The sequence below is a fragment of the Periplaneta americana genome, chromosome 12 (genome assembly GCF_040183065.1).
Source record: "Periplaneta americana isolate PAMFEO1 chromosome 12, P.americana_PAMFEO1_priV1, whole genome shotgun sequence".
Taxonomy (NCBI): Eukaryota; Metazoa; Arthropoda; class Insecta; order Blattodea; family Blattidae; genus Periplaneta; species Periplaneta americana.
Window position 1 is genome coordinate 16,372,291 of NC_091128.1, and position 16,663 is coordinate 16,388,953.

The 16,663-nt window shown below is 36.0% G+C and overlaps 1 protein-coding gene across 2 annotated transcripts in view; it reads left to right on the top strand.

Moving 5' to 3' along the window:
• Positions 1–16,663, top strand: part of cass (apoptosis inhibitor cassowary) — a 238,578-nt gene that overhangs the window by 141,333 nt on the left and 80,582 nt on the right. For both annotated transcript variants that reach the window (XM_069840839.1, XM_069840840.1), the window contains exon 5: positions 10,443–10,646. In XM_069840839.1, coding sequence (XP_069696940.1) covers positions 10,443–10,646 — 204 coding nt within the window. The remainder of the gene's footprint in view (positions 1–10,442; positions 10,647–16,663) is intronic.

A 16,663-nucleotide genomic window follows, 5' to 3' on the forward strand; every position in this document is an offset into this window, starting at 1 on the left:
TGGATGCAATATCAATCTAACAAACATATTAAAGGAATTATCCTTGCACTAAAATGTAGCCTATGTTACCTGGACAAAAATGATCGTATTTTAATAAAATTATTTAAATACGGTTGCATGTTAAACGAATTATCCTTGAACCAAAAAGGAAGCTTTCTGGACCAAATGACCATAGTTTAATTATTTCATTACTTCATAAATATGCTCTCAAAAATTGCAGTACGCCATTCCAGGGACATTATGTCATCACTGCGAAAGCTGATGTAAAACCACCCAAAATATATTATATATATGAGGTTAAGTTAGCATTATATGAAAGGTTAGGTTAGGTTAGGTGTATAGCATTATATGAAAGGTTGGGTTAGGTGTGTAGCATTATATGAAAGGTTAGGTTAGATTAGGTGTGTAGTTTTATATATGGTTATGTTAGGTTAGATTTAGGTATGTAGCGTTATATGAAAGGTTAGGTTAGGTGTGTAGCATTATATGAAAGGCTAGGTTAGGTTAGGTTACATTAGGTGTGTAGCATTATATGAAAGGTTAGGTTAGATTAGATGTTGCAGTATTATATGGGGTTAGGTTAGATTAGGTGTGTAGCGTTATATGAAAGGTTAGGTTACATTAGGTGTGTAGCATTATATGAAAGGATAGGTTAGGTTAGATGTGTAGTATTACATGGGGTTAAGTTAGGTTAGATTAAGTCTGTAGCATTATACGAAAGGTTACGTTAGGTGTGTAGTATTATCTGAAGTTATGTTAGGTTAGATTAGATATGTGGTATTCTCAAAGGTTAAGTTAGGTTAGATTATGTGTGTAGTATTATATGAGAGGTTAGATTGAGTTAGATTTATAGTAATATTTACCATTTATGGTTGTGGTGGATAGAGCAGTGCTGCCCTTTTGTAGAAGTCGCACAACAGACGTTGACCTGGGCAAGTTCGCTTTGAATATGTGCTCGGCAAAGTAGCACTCGAAATGGTTTTTTTTGTTCGAACACAGGTCTTGAGTACTTGACGAAATATGGCTGTCTTCATTCACGCACTAGGATTTTGGTATATAAGTAAGGTACATGTGTTGGACGGGTTGGGTGGGGTGGGCCTACAGCTCTCCCAGTGATCACATCTAATTTCTACTACTTCTTAATATAATTCAAAGGTATTTTTAGGTATTTTTTTTAAATTCCCTATGTGCCAGGAACATAAGGAACCTCATATCTGATGTCACCAGTATTGGTATACAGTTCAATAAAAAGGAACTGTTTCCTTAGTCGAACCTGTACTTGGTATACGAATTTACTTTTATTCATGAAAATTTGCTGCATATGTAAAATCGCCGATAATTTTATTTACCAGCGTTGGCAACCCTAAACACATCGCAAAATCTCATTGTCTCCAAAAATTGACATTCATTTTTTGCTTTGGAACCACAGATTTTTTTTTTGTATGCAAATTGTTTACTGAGTAGAATGTGTAAATTTAATTTATTAAACGTGATCTATTTATTAATTTGTGCCTTGTGAAGTTGTTCCATTTCTCTGTTTAATATGATGAGTTACATTTAGTATGGTTTATTATATATAATAGATCACAGACACATTACATACAACAATTTTACACAAAGATATATTATTATTTAAATACAATTTCTACAATATGATGAGTTAAAAAAAAAAATGCAAAGAAAATCAGTTATAATATAAGTATGTTGTACGTAGCAAGAGCGATTATTCAATTGATAGGATATTTTATGAAGTTGTCATGACTGAGATATCTATTGTTAATTGCTTTTATTTATGTCAGTAGGCCTTGACTGACGAGTATATAAGGACTGACGCTCTTAGTAATGGAGGTCGGGGTTTGGGATGGCTCACAAGCAACAAGTTATACTAAATATGTTTAGGATTAGTGTAAAACTGGCCTATGTCTCCTATAGTGGTGGAACATAAGTAACCTTTACCATATGGTACGTGCATGCATGCATACATACATACATACATACATACATACATACATACATACATACTTACCCACATTCACTTTTATATATTAAGATATTGATAAATATTTACACTGCTCAAAACATTTAGGGGAATACTTATAATAAATTGCATAGGTTATTGTTTTTTGAAGCCGCGATGGTGAAAATTGAAACATAAAGTTCATCAATGGATAAAAATTTTGAAGATCTATGGCCTTAATTCAGAGTAATTACCTGAAATGAGAAATCTTTTGATTATGGAAGTCCCTGACAACTTCTAATTGGTCAGCTTTCTGACATTGCTATGGTAACGAATGCTGATTATTGCCTTGTTTATTAAAGCTTCTGTCAAAATGAGACATTTAAATAAGTTTGAAGTGTCTCATGCTCTGCTTCTCTTACGGAAAGATCAATCTCTGTGACAAGTCGCTAGAGAGTTTGATGTTTCTTCTGTGGTGTCCAGATTACACAAGAAGCACAGAGAGACAGTCAGTATTGTAGAAGACCTGGCCAGGGCCGTACATGTAAAACAAACCTCCACCAAGATAGATACATTATCACATCTGCTCTTCAACAGCGTACAAAAACTGCAAAAGACCTGCTCCATATGGCTTTTGGAGTTTGGGTTTCAGACCAAACCATAACGAATAGATTAAGGGAAGAGAAAACCTGTTAAAAAATCACGCTTAACAAATCGACACAAGACATCAAGACTTATGTTTGCTGAAAACCATGCTGATTGGAACCTGAACCAGTGGCAGTCTGTGCCCTTCTCGGAAGAATTCAGTTATTGCCTTACACGTTGTGATGGTCGTTTAAGGATGTGGGCACAGCCAAGGGAAAGACTGTCTGCAGCTTGTGTTCAGGAAGTTGATAAATTAGGTACAGGTTCCATAATGGTCTGGGCTGGTATTATGTTTGGCAATCATACAGACCTAGTAATTGTTCCCCTCTGACTGAATGCTGTTCTGTATATTGAGGACATTCTGGAAGAACATGTAGTGCCTTCTGCCGTTGGAGTAGACTGGGATTTTTGTTTGTTCAGGATAATGCTACAGCACATCCTGTGGCTGTCACCAGGAATTTCCTAAGGGAGAATGAAATTGAGGTATTAGAGTGGGCACTGATCTGCCCAGACCTGAACCCAGTTGAACACTTGTGAGATCATCTAGATAGGAATGTAGGAACCAATCTACAGTTCCACAAACACTGCAGGAACTTGGGGCTGCTCTAAAGGAGGAATGGGAGAATATAAGAGGAAATCCAGAATCTTACAAGGAGTATGCCACAAAGGTGCTAAGTTGTCATTGAATGTTGTGGAGACCATATACGATACTAGATCTTTGTAAAGGATGTTTTAGTTTGAAAAGCTAGGACAAGATTTAACTGCTTACTTACAAGGGATATGCATGACCTCGAATGCTTCGAACCGCACGAAAATGTGCTTAGAATATATCGCTTATCTCAAAAACAGTGGTATGAGTTATTTCCATGCAAAACTCAGCCGTTGTCTGCTAGCGCCATTCATCGGTGGCATGTTGTATCTGCACTAAGAAGTACTTAGTCTAGTTGTATGAATAGTATAGCTGCAGTAGGAGGCCATCTTTTGGAGTGTTTGGTTGTGGGTTAGAGTGTAAACAGTGTATAGTTCTCGCCAAACTTAGACGACCTCACTCACACCACTCAGCTGTCTGAGCTGGGGTCGTCTAAGTTTGGCGAGTACAATACATCAGTATCATAGGCGACCCATGAATGTTGTCAAAATATTAGAGACAAAGTTGCGACGTGCTGAATATGGAAATGTAATCGCAGTTGAGGATATGGAGTTTGCGAATATGTTATATAGGATAATAATATACAAATACAATGGTAATGACACAAATGCATAAAGGTACGCTGGATAGGTATAGTGGTTTTGAAGAACAGGAAGAATCTGTACCTGTAGTTGGCTCTTCCAACAGTACAAGAATTTCATCTCCAGAGCAACAGAAACCTTCAAGTCAAAGTGAATACGAACCATCCCCACCCAAAATGTCGAGGCCCAGTATATTCCAAGATATTGGTGACAACATACTGGAGAACATTTATGAAGACCATTGCAATCGTGGCTTCAACTCCTTTAGAAAACTTATGATGCACTTTAAGTACATTCGAAGTAAATCAATTTGCAAGTTAATATTAGATTATGTGACTAGCAAAAGGGGAGGTCGAGCTCACTTCGAGGGAAACATGCTGTCACTTAAAAACTTTAAAAGAGTATGTAATGTCACAATTTCAAAGGTGAAGAGTGAATGGATATGCAATTCATTATTGGCATCTGCAAATGTGGGCACTAGAAGCATCTAAAGTGGTTGGCCTGAACAATTTCACAGCTTCAATTACATTTATCAACAAATTTAAGGCTGAATATGGCATTTCTTCCAGGCATATTACTACTTTCATCACATCATGTAAGGACATACAAGAAGATCATAGTATTCATCAGAAGGCACAAGAGTTTGTGGAGGAAGTGGACAAATATGTAACAGACGGGAGTGTGGACAAAGAAAATATTTGGAACAGTGACCAAAGTCAGTTTAATTATGAAATGTCTTCATTGTCAACACTATCTCACAGAGGTGAGAAAACTACAGCTGGTGTTTTGCAGTCTGTGCATAGCTCTACACACAGCTGTACAATGTGGCTTTATCAATGAGTGACAGATTAGCTAACAAGCTCTATATCTGTTTTCACGAGAGACAAGGCACTTTTGGCCCAAATGTTTAAAGAAGCTTGAAGCAGCATGTCCACGAAACATTCATGTGGAGTCAAGCAAAAGTGGAAAAATGACGAAAGAGCATATGAAAAGTTTTCTAACTACAGTCCTTGGTGAACATGTATGGGACGATGAGAAGCGCCTATTGCCGTGTGATCATAAAGATCGTACTCTGTTAGATGAAAGTTATCTGAAGAAGGATGTTACACTCAAGATATTGCCACTGAAGGCAACAAAATATTGCCAACCTCTTGATGTGTACTTCTTTAGACAATATAAGCTCTACATGAGAAAGATCGTTGATTTTGTAAGACTATAATGTGAAAAACTACAAGTAAAGTTACATGATCGTCATTTCATCATCAGACTTTATTCTTTGCTATACAATCAACTTTCTGCACCGAAGTACAAACCTATGTTACAATATACTTCGCAAAAGGGCAGGTTATGACATTGACATATGAATATCATAGTTTGAAAATGTAATTAGTGTGGCATTTGATATTGGACTTGTTGAATGCAGTAGTGAATGTTGAATGTGAAAAAGTGGCTTTAGTCAGATGTGCATATTGTTCTGTTCCACTTTACTTTGACCACTTCATTGAAATCCTACACCTGCACTTTGAAGACTGAATAGCTGTGCAACACTATCTGGTCAGTAGAAAAAGTATGTTGTTCAGATAGCGTAATTATTTTAAGCAGAGCCTTGAATAGGTGGTCATTCAAATGTCTCTCGTGATAAGACGTGCAGTTTTGCTTGAGAATGACTCATACTACTGTTTTTGGGATGAGCAATTTATATTCTAAGCTCATTTTCATGTGGTTCTGAGCGTTCGAGGTTACGCACATCCCTTTTTAGTAGAATTTTTAAATAAAGTTGTTTGTTGGCATTCAAATTAAAATTCATTATTCATTTGTTTTTATTGATATGGTGTTAAATGGATCACAAATGATGTATTTATTAATTTTTCTGCCTGTACCCTTATCCAATAACAAAATATTTATGTAATTCATAGTGTTTCCCTAATTTTTTTGAGCAGTGTATATATGCCTCTCAAAGAATGCAATTACATCTGTATAAAAATAGTGTTAAATGAATGTATTCCATTTCTTATGCAAGACTGCCTTAAATAAATGCAGAGTCATTTGTTTTCATTTCATTGTATTAAGTCTGAGGCGGCACTGACATAAAACACACTGTTATTTTAAAACTCATATATCTCGTTAAATATCAGTCTTATCAAAATTTTGCATAGAGTAAAACTTATCAGAAATATTTTAAAGCAACTTTTGTTATGTAACATTCTCCTAAAAAGTCAATAATACTTACTTACTTACTTACAAATGGCTTTTAAGGAACCCGAAGGTTCATTGCCGCCCTCACATAAGCCCGCCAGCGGTCCCTATCCTGCGCAAGATTAATCCAGTCTCTATCATCATACCCCACCTCCCTCAAATCCATTTTAATATTATCCTCCCATCTACGTCTCGGCCTCCCTAAAGGTCTTTTTCCCTCCAGTCTCCCAACTAACACTCTATATGCATTTCTGGATTCGCCCATACGTGCTACATGCCCTGCCCATCTCAAACGTCTGGATTTGATGTTCCTAATTATGTCAGGTGAAGAATACAATGCGTGCAGTTCTGTGTTGTGTAACTTTCTCCATTCTCCTGTAACTTCATCCTGCTTAGCACCAAATATTTTCCTAAGCACCTTATTCTCAAACACCCTGAACCTATGTTCCTCTCTCAGAGTGAGAGTCCAAGTTTCACAACCATACAGAAGAACTGGTAATATAACTGTTTTATAAATTCTAACTTTCAGATTTTTCGACAGCAGACTGGATGATAAGAGCTTCTCAACCGAATAATAACACGCATTTCCCATATTTATTCTGCGTTTAATTTCCTCCTGAGTGTCATTTATATTTGTTACTGTTGCTCCAAGATATTTGAATTTTTCCACCCCTTCGAAGGATAAATCTCCAATTTTTATATTTCCATTTCGTACAATATTCTGGTCACGAGACATAATCATATACTTTGTCTTTTCGGGATTTACTTCCAAACCGATCGCTCTACTTGCTTCAAGTAAAATTTCCGTGTTTTCCCTAATCGTTTGTGTACTTTCTCCTAACATATTCACGTCATCCGCATAGACAAGAAGCTGATGTAACCCATTCAATTCCAAACCCTGCCTGTTATCCTGAACTTTCCTAATGGCATATTCTAGCGCGAAGTTAAAAAGTAAAGGTGATAGTGCATCCCCCTGCTTTAGCCCGCAGTGAATTGGAAAAGCATCAGATAGAAACTGACCTACACGGACACTGCTGTATGTTTCACTGAGACACATTTTAATTAATCGAACTAGTTTCTTGGGAATACCAAATTCAATAAGAATATCATATAATACTTCCCTCTTAACCGAGTCATATGCCTTTTTGAAATCTATGAATAACTGATGTACTGTACCCTTATACTCCCATTTTTTCTCCATTATCTGTCGAATACAAAAAATCTGATCAATAGTCGATCTATTATGCCGAAAACCGCACTGATGATCCCCAATAATTTCATCTACGTACGGAGTTAATCTTCTCAAAAGAATATTGGACAAAATTTTGTACGACGTCAACAAAAGTGATATTCCTCGAAAGTTACCACAGTTGGTTTTGTCCCCCTTTTTAAAAATAGGTACAATTATAGACTCCTTCCATTGTTCTGGTACAATTTCTTTGTCCCAAATAACAAGTACAAGTTTATAAATTTCGCTATATAATGCACTTCCACCATCTTGTATTAATTCTGCTGGAATTTGATCGATACCTGGAGACTTGTACTTTTTCAGATTTTCTATCGAAATTTCGACTTCTGAAAGCGTGGGTTCGGATATAAATGGCTCAGCAATTTGTATTTCAATTTCGTCCCGATCATTTCTATTTGGCCTATGTACATTTAGTAATTGCGCAAAATAGTTTTTCCATCTGTTTAGGATTGATGGAGAGTCTGCAAGCAAGTCGCCATTCTCATCCTTCATCACGTTTACCCTTGGCTGATATCCATTCTTAAATTCCTTTATACCCTTATATAAATCTCGAATGTTTTTATTCTTACTATTTGTTTCTACCTCATTCAGTTTTTCCTTCAAGTAACCTCTCTTTTTATTCCTAAGTGTACGACATGCTTCCCGTCTTTCATTGAAATAATTATCTCTCTTCTTCTCAACTGGATCGTGTAAGAATTTCAATTTTGCCTGTTTCCTTCTTTCTTCTACCATGCAACAATCTTCATCAAACCACGGTTTCTTTTTCTTAGTTTCATAATACCCTATGCTCTGCTCAGCTGCAATTTTGATACTATCTCTGATATTTTCCCACACGCTATTAACATCTAATTCTTTCTCAACTTCGTCGGAACTTTCTAAAGTGGCAAACCTATTCGAAATTTCGACCTGATAATTTTGCTTAGCTTCCTCGTCCTTTAATTTCAAAATATTGAATTTAGTAATATTAACTTGTTGCTCTACTCGCTTGGCTACTGATAATCTTTCTCTTAATTCTCCAATCACCAAATAATGGTCAGAATTACAGTCTGCACCCCTGAAAGTTCGAATATCTACTATACTAGTATGTCTCCGTTTATCTATCAAGATGTGATCTATTTGGTTGTGTGTCAATCCATCTGGAGAAGTCCAAGTATATTTATGTATATCCTTATGGGAGAATGTTGTACTTTTGACAATTAAATTTTTCGATGTGGCAAAGTTGACTAATCTAACTCCATTGTCACTACTAATTGCGTGTAGGCTCTCTTTTCCAATAGTTGGTTTAAAAATATCCTCCCATCCTACTTTAGCATTGAAATCCCCCAATAAAATTTTCATGCGATATCTAGGGAACTGATCAAAAGTATGTTCCAATTCCTCATAGAAGCTATTCTTTATATGGTCGTCTTTCTCTTCTGTAGGGGCGTGAGCATTTATAACTATGATGTCGCACCATCTACCCTTAAGTACTAAATATGATAACCTGTCACTGATAAATTCGACCTTTTTTACTGCTGATTTTATTCTTTTATGAACAAAGAATCCTGTTCCTAATTGGTGATTATTGTTTCCTTCCCCATAATACAACAAGTAATCTCCTATTTGTGATATGCCATTCCCATCTAACCTAACCTCTTGTACTCCTACGAAGTCTATTCTATATCTAGCTAGTTCTTTTGCTACTAATGTTACCCCTCCTGTTCTATAAAGACTAGTTACGTTCCAAGTGCCAAATCTCAAAACCTTACTCCTTTGCTGTGGTCGTGCCAGAGAATCAGTCCTATTCCGAGGCTTATTATAGGGATACGTAACAAGCTGTTTTTTACGGTGATGGGTTGTTAGCCCTTCGCCCAACCCCCAAGCTGGAGGACCACCCCTTATCGGCTGTCCACGACTGCTTATTCAATATATTCGCAGCTACCCTCCATATCTGGAGGCCGTCTCCTCTATCCGCAACCTGAGGACGCGCCATGCCATGGTGATAGGGACCCACAATACATGGAAAAAGTCAATAATAAGTGAGATATTTCGATTTATTTAATTTAGGCCCCCTTATAACTCCCCTTGTAAAGAAAGAATTTTTGAATGACATATAGCCTAAATTCTAAGTGGTACCCAACCTAATTTATATACCAATTTGCGTAGAAATCGGTTTGGCCATTATCATGTGAAAAGGTAACAGACATACTGATAAACGCATATAAACAAATTAAAAAATGCGAGACATACAAACAAAAAATTTAAGAAAGCGATTTTCGTTTTCAGGATAATTATACATGTTAAGAGTTATAATTTTTGCAAAAGAGAAAATACCAGAAAAATTTTGGTTACAGTTTTATTGGTAGTAAGCCACCGGCGTGGCTCAGTCTGTTAAGGCACTTGCCTGCTGGTCTGAAGTTGCACTCGGGCGCGGGTACGATCCCTGCTTGGGCTGAGTACCTCGTTGGGTTTTACCGAGGTTTTTCCCAACCGTAAGGTGAATGCCAGGTAATCTATGGCGAATCCTTGGCCTCATCTCGCCAAATATCATCTCGCTATCACCAGTTTCATCGACGCTAAATAACCTTGTAGTTGATGCAGCGTTGTTAAATAACCTACTAAAAAAATTTATTGGTAATATAGTTTTCCTTAAACTTTTAATAACCATACTTATAACGTCTTATCATTACATTATTAAACTCTTATAGGATTTTATGCGCTATTTTTACCAAAATTGATTCTTAATTTTGAATTTGAGTCATTTACTATACTTCTTTTTCAACAGTAATCTACGAAAATTGATACTGAATACACAGAACATCTGATTTACAAATGATTCAAGGGCTTTGAAACGTGTTTTTGAAGCAAGAAAGAAGTTGAAACAGTTGGCACAGATGTTGTAAATATATTCTTATGAAACTGTTATTTTGGAACAGTTTTGTTCGTGAAAGTTGCAGTTGAAATTGTTTCTTAAAAGGAACAATAATGTGCACGTAACAAGCATGATGAAATTATATATTGTTAATTTAGTTGTGACTGCATTTTTCGTTTAAAAATGTAATAAAGATTACGTCTAATTTTAATCCATTTATATTTTAACAATAATAAATTACTAACACACATCAATTTTTTTTACGCGTAAGGATGTCCTGTATTGGCAGTAACTTTGATTTGTATGTTTTTCAGGATGTAACAGCAGACGAATTTCATAATTTGATGGAATTGTTGGGATGGACCAGACTAGGACATACGGTTATTGGACAGCAGGAATTGGTTGACATTGTTGCAGAGCAAGCTGAAATTAATCAGAATTTCGATCCTAAGGATGTTGAAAATGACAATGTGGATAGATTAATTCAATGTGTCAAACATGCTTTACCATATTTTTCGGTAAGGACTATACTGTACATATGACAATGTACAATTAATTCATGCTTTACCATATTTTTCGGTAAGGACGTATACTGTGCAAAGTTATATGTTTTGTTATAAATGGGATACTGTATATTTAATTTCATAAATATGTTGTGCTCTTCATCCGGGTTCAAATGATACAAGCATAAAATACCATAACTTTGTATTCAGGACATTAAGGAAACAAAAACAATTGAACAGTCCATTGCAAGAATGATGGATGTCATTTGGAATACATTTTGCAGAAGAAGCAATTGAAAGTTTGAAATGCTTAGCGCTCAAAGCTTAACTGTGATTTTCCGATCATTACTGGACAGTGACTATCAGTGTTAATGCCATATAACTCTCTATGTATATTATATGTCTTAAGCTCTGCATTGACAGTCTTGGTTCATTTTCGACAAGAAAGTGTCATCCATCATTCTTGCAGTGGACTCTTCAATATAAAGATCTTGTGTATATTTATAGCTAGGTATTTAATGAAAATTATCTCTAAAAGATAAATTTCAAAACAAGTATTCCAATTGCTTTGCCTTTTCTGCCATACACCTTTCAAAATTCTTTTTGTGTGCACTTTGTGACATTATGTAGTACTTGGGAAGGAGTTGATATCTGGCCTGTCTTGCAGATTCTTTACATTTTCTGACTGGTCTTATGTGCCGTTAAAGTTCTTTGATGAAAGAATGGACATAGCAAGCATCCATCTAAAATGAATATGTAGAGATAGAAATAATTTGCAGCTGCGAATTTAATGAATTTTGAAAATAATATGTACATATTTACAGGGTGGAAGTAAAATAATTCCGCACATTTTTAGAGCAAATAGCTCATGTTGTATGTAACAAAAAAGTGTAATTCCATATTGGTGGAAACTTCATAGTTAAAAAAAAATCTTTTTCCCAAATGTTTAACACCCTCACTCAGTAACTATTGCGAGTAGGATCGCGAATTTTGTCCATATCGTTAGAAAACGTAGTAAAGAATCATTTATCCCTCTGGCATATTTCAGTAGCATGGACGGTTGTCGTGTAAATTTAACTGAAAAACCACTAATTTCAAGCCACTGAACGATGCAACCAGATAGCAATATTGTAGTCAGACAATGAGGTTAACATAGCAAAACACAATTGTGTTCGTTGACCTCTTAATCTGTATTAAAAAATTAAAAAAAAAAGCAGTCTGTTAGCGGCAATGCTGCCAGACTGCTGAAACTTCCAAATCAATTTTCTAATTAACCATGCATTTAATCACAAAACGTAATATAGGTACAAATTTTGATGTTCATATTTCTGATTGCGTTTATATTTTTTTTTTTTTTACCAACTCTATCCGTGTAATGAATCCTGCCTAGGACTTGCGTTACGGAATGCGCACTGGTCCGAGTCCTCATGGGGGAAGAAATTTTCTCATGAAATTTCCGCCAGTGTATGGGACCGGTGCCCACCCAGCATCATGATGCACTTGGGGTGCTACAATAGATACCAAAATCTGGTTACGCAAACCAGCTATAATGGCTGGGGGGCTCATCGTGCTAACCACACGATGCCTGCATTCTGGTTGGATGATCGGCCACCTCTGCTTCGGCATGTGGTCGTGAGGCCAGCAGCTGGCTGGTCGATCTTGGCCCTTCATGGGCTGTAGCACCACAGATTATTAATGGGTCTAATAAACTAACAAATGTATTTTTATTTCCACATGTTTTTAAAATATTGCATGTTAAAATTCGTTAAAAATATCGCAAAATGTAACATTTCAAGCGTCATATTTCTGAGGATATTGATATTAAAAATTTTTTGGAAAATGCATTTCAAAGCTTGAAATACTGTCATTTGTTAAATATTTACTAACTGAGTTTAATATAATTATTACAAATATCTTTTTATGATTCAATTTTTAAACGTTGTTGTTGTTGTTTTCTAATGCCAGGCGTTTGACAATAAAGTCATTTGACCTCTTGCACTCCAATATTTTTCAAACGTTAGATATCAATGTGAAATAGCGGTATTAAGAATATAAAAAAATGCCTATTAAGTGCACTGAAGTATTTCTAATAATTCCAGAAAAAACACAGTGGCATCTCTAATAGTATAATAGAAGTTTAATTAGTTACAAAACAATGTGTAGCAGACCAGTGCAGCAGCAGTGGATGGGAAGCGTTGACTGCATGCTGGGAGTTTTATCGGCACTGGATGATCCAGTGAAGCTGCAACATTACACCCTGTACAGATCAATTCACTCGAGGAAACACTGCTAACTTACACTTGTATTCACTTATTATGATATATTCAAATATATGTACATTTTGCATTTTAAACATTGGTTTTCATTCACACTGCAATCTCTTACCTTCTTTCTCGAAAGAAAATTGTTTTACTAAAGCTTCAGTTTTTGACAACGGAATGAAAGAATGTAATTTTAATATACCAGTTATTGGTTTTAGATTGTGATACCTGGCCTGCAAATTTTCAGTGTGGTTTTTGTGCTTATTCAGGGGACACGTTAGAAATGTTTATTGTGCCCAATGAAACAGTTTTTTTGGTGTTGTTTATATAGGATCTTGATGGTGTTGTAGGCTGGCTCTCGGGGTTGTAGGCTGGCTCTCGTAGCAAGTCTTTTAACAGTTTGGCTGTTATTACACTATCAAAGTTCTATGACAAAGATCTTTTATAAAATAACTACTGAAGCTTTCCTGGCGACATGATAACTCAAAATTTTCTCTAGCTTCCAGCCAGGTCATAAGTTAGTGATCCACCGACGTTTCGAGGATGTTCATCTTGCTCATCTTCAAGGTTAAATGATAACTAAGGGTACCCAGCTCCTTAATTTATAGTGTCAGAGGGAGTAGTCAGCCGAGGAGCTGTGCGCTGATTGGCTCTTATTAGTGCGGACCACGGCGTGAACGCGGCCAACATGTCGTCTTGTTTTGTTGATTAAAAAACAATCCACAAAACTCCGCCAAAAATGAGGAACAAGGTCAGATCAGTAAAAGACGATCTAGGCCTCAGAGTACCAGGGATCTACCACATTCCTTGTGAATGTGAGGCTGCTTACATTGGACAGACAGGATGCACAATAACTACACGTCTTTCGGAACATCAAAGAAGCATAAGATTAATGCAGCCCGAAGAATGCTGAACACTGTATTGAAAAAAGCCATAGGGCTAATTTTAATGACACCGAGGTCCTGGTGAAGTGTTCGGGCTACTGGGATGGAAGAGTAAAGGAAACCCTGGCCATAGCGGCTGAACGCGGTAACCTGAATTGGGACTTGGATCTCCAACTAAGCGAGGTGTGGGCATCGCAACACCCAGACGATGGGCCGTCATCAGCGGAGGACACATAAGAACTCGTCCGCCAAGCCCATCGTGAGACCCGCGGTCAATCAGCCAAACAGCACAAAACAAGATGACACGTCAGCCGTGTTCACGCCATGGTCCACACTAATAAGAGAAAATCAGCGCACAGCTCCTCGGCTTACTACTCCCTCTGACACTTTAAATTAAGGAGCTGGGTATCCTTAGTTATCATTCAACTCTGAAGATGAGGAAGGAAGACGAACATCCTCGAAATGTCGGTGGATCACCAAATTATGACCTGGCTGGAAGCCCGAGAAAATTTTGAGTTATCTTTTATAAAATATATATTACAAAATATATGACAGTGTAGGTCTAATGGGTTTTCTTTTATAAAAGTTTCTTTGATAAAAGATCTTTTATCAAATGTAAGTGTATCTTGTTATATTTGATAAAAGATTTGTATATCTTGAAACAAATATGACAGAGCGCAATTATAACTGGACTATTGCTACCACAAAAATTCTGATATCAGAGTGTGAAGGAAATTAAATGTTGTAAATAAATAATTTGCATAATATAATATTAATATTATATAATAATAATAATAATAATAATATTTTATAATAATTTGTATGACTTTTCAAGTCCTCGCATTGTAGCTTTTTCAGTAAGTTCCGATGAATACCTTTCTTATCACATTTTGCAATCCACGGTTTAACCCACAGGCATTTCTTTTTCAGTAAAATACTTATGTAATAATGGAATTAATTGTAGCTGAACATTAATAATACTGTTCTTCATTCATTGTACTATAAACTTAAAATGTAAATATTAGTATTAACAAATCATAAACTTAAGGCCTAAATATTAGTATCAACAAATCCTTGGAACATATGTTAACTATTGTGGAACAAGTGTTAGGTGAGCTTTTGTTCCTAATTTTAGGTTATCCTTGATAAAATATTTGATCATATTCTTTGTCAAAGAGCTTTGCTAGTGTAGTAACAGCTTTCTTCCATTGCCATTACATGGACCTTTACCACGCGATGTTGCATAGAAGTGCCAATCTACACTTCATGTAAGCAGATATTTTAAAATTCTTTTTGTTTTTTTATTGTGAACTTGATCCATCGGAAAATTAGATAGTTTTTTAATATCATTGAATTCGTGCTTTTAGAAATTGATTGCTTCGCATTGAAAAAAGTGAAAGAAATCAGTGTCATTTTTCATGCTTTCTTAGACGACAGCAATATTTTTGTGACAAATATCTGTACCTACTTTGAAATATACTACAAAAGGATGTATTGTGGCTTGGCAATTGTTCCATTGCACACCTTGTACTGAATCTTGTTTTATAAAACAATAACTTTCAGAAAAGTCTGCAATAACTATGTAATTTTCAGGTTGTACATTTTCTTTGCTTTCCGTAAAACTTTCCACGTGCAGCCTTCTAGCACAGATGTATGTGTAGGCCTATGGCTGCGAACAGTTCATTAAATGGAGATCGTGAGTGTGTGCATGCCTCTAGAAAATAAATTGTTGCAAATGTATGTATGCAGATCCCACATTTTTAAATGCAGTAGCTTATAGATAATACATTAGGGAACAAGTCTATTTTTTTTTTTTTTTTCTGATTTTTAACTTGGCTATTTAATGTAGTAATTTTGCTTTGAAAAATAAATGATTTAAAAATTAGGCCAATTTTAAATTTATTTATGATAGACCTAAAGTAATAAAAAGTATTGTATTTAGTCTTTCAAATGCATCCTACCCCAAATCTCAACTATATGTGGACACAGAGTTCCAAGTGAGCTTATGTAACAATGTGCACATAATTTGGGTAATTTCAAATTGTCATAACTACAAAAATAATTAATAATTGTGGAAATAAAACAATACGTGTCCCCAAATTTGTTGTCTGGAATTTATGAAAAAAATTCGACCATTTACGAGAAGGTCATGTTTTGTTGCTGAGCAAGTTGATGTGGTATGATTCGTATATATAATTATATACAGGGTTTTTCGTAAATAAGGAGTAATGCAAATAAAACTAAAATTAACTCAATTTTTAAAAAGTGCTAGGACACGCAAATTTAATATTTTGAAAGGAAAATTTTACAAAAAAGAAACAAACATTTCATCTATTATTGTACAGGATATGACATCATCGACAACATTTTTAAATGGGCTGCAAAAGAGTATCTGTCGGATACAGGGGGGAGAGCTATTAATCCTTCCCATTGAAGGCTTTAATGAACCAACCTGGACAAATAGCCAACGTCCCATCTCTACCTTCCCGCGGTGCAGCTGTTAGTAAGCATAATTTTACAAGCTGAACTAAAGGGAGGGGCTACTCATCAATTAGCATTGGTCAGCTTGATGAGTTAATGACTGAATTTGGTATAATTTTCCTCTATTCAATATCTAATTCCCTCTTTACCCTTTCCTATCCAGTCCTCTGACTGAACTCTTACTTTCTTCGACCTTGACAGCATTAGACCATTCGAGGCCTAGGGGTTCATTTCCCTTTCCTTCCTCCTCTTTCTACTTTTCTGTTCCTAGTGCTGACCTGCTATGGCACTAGTGTTCTCCTATTGGCCGATAACGAAGCAGCCAGGAGGGGGGATGGAGGGAGGAAGACCTTGTAGAGAAGCGAGTCCATAGGGCAGCGTGGTGAGAGTATGACTGCCAATATCT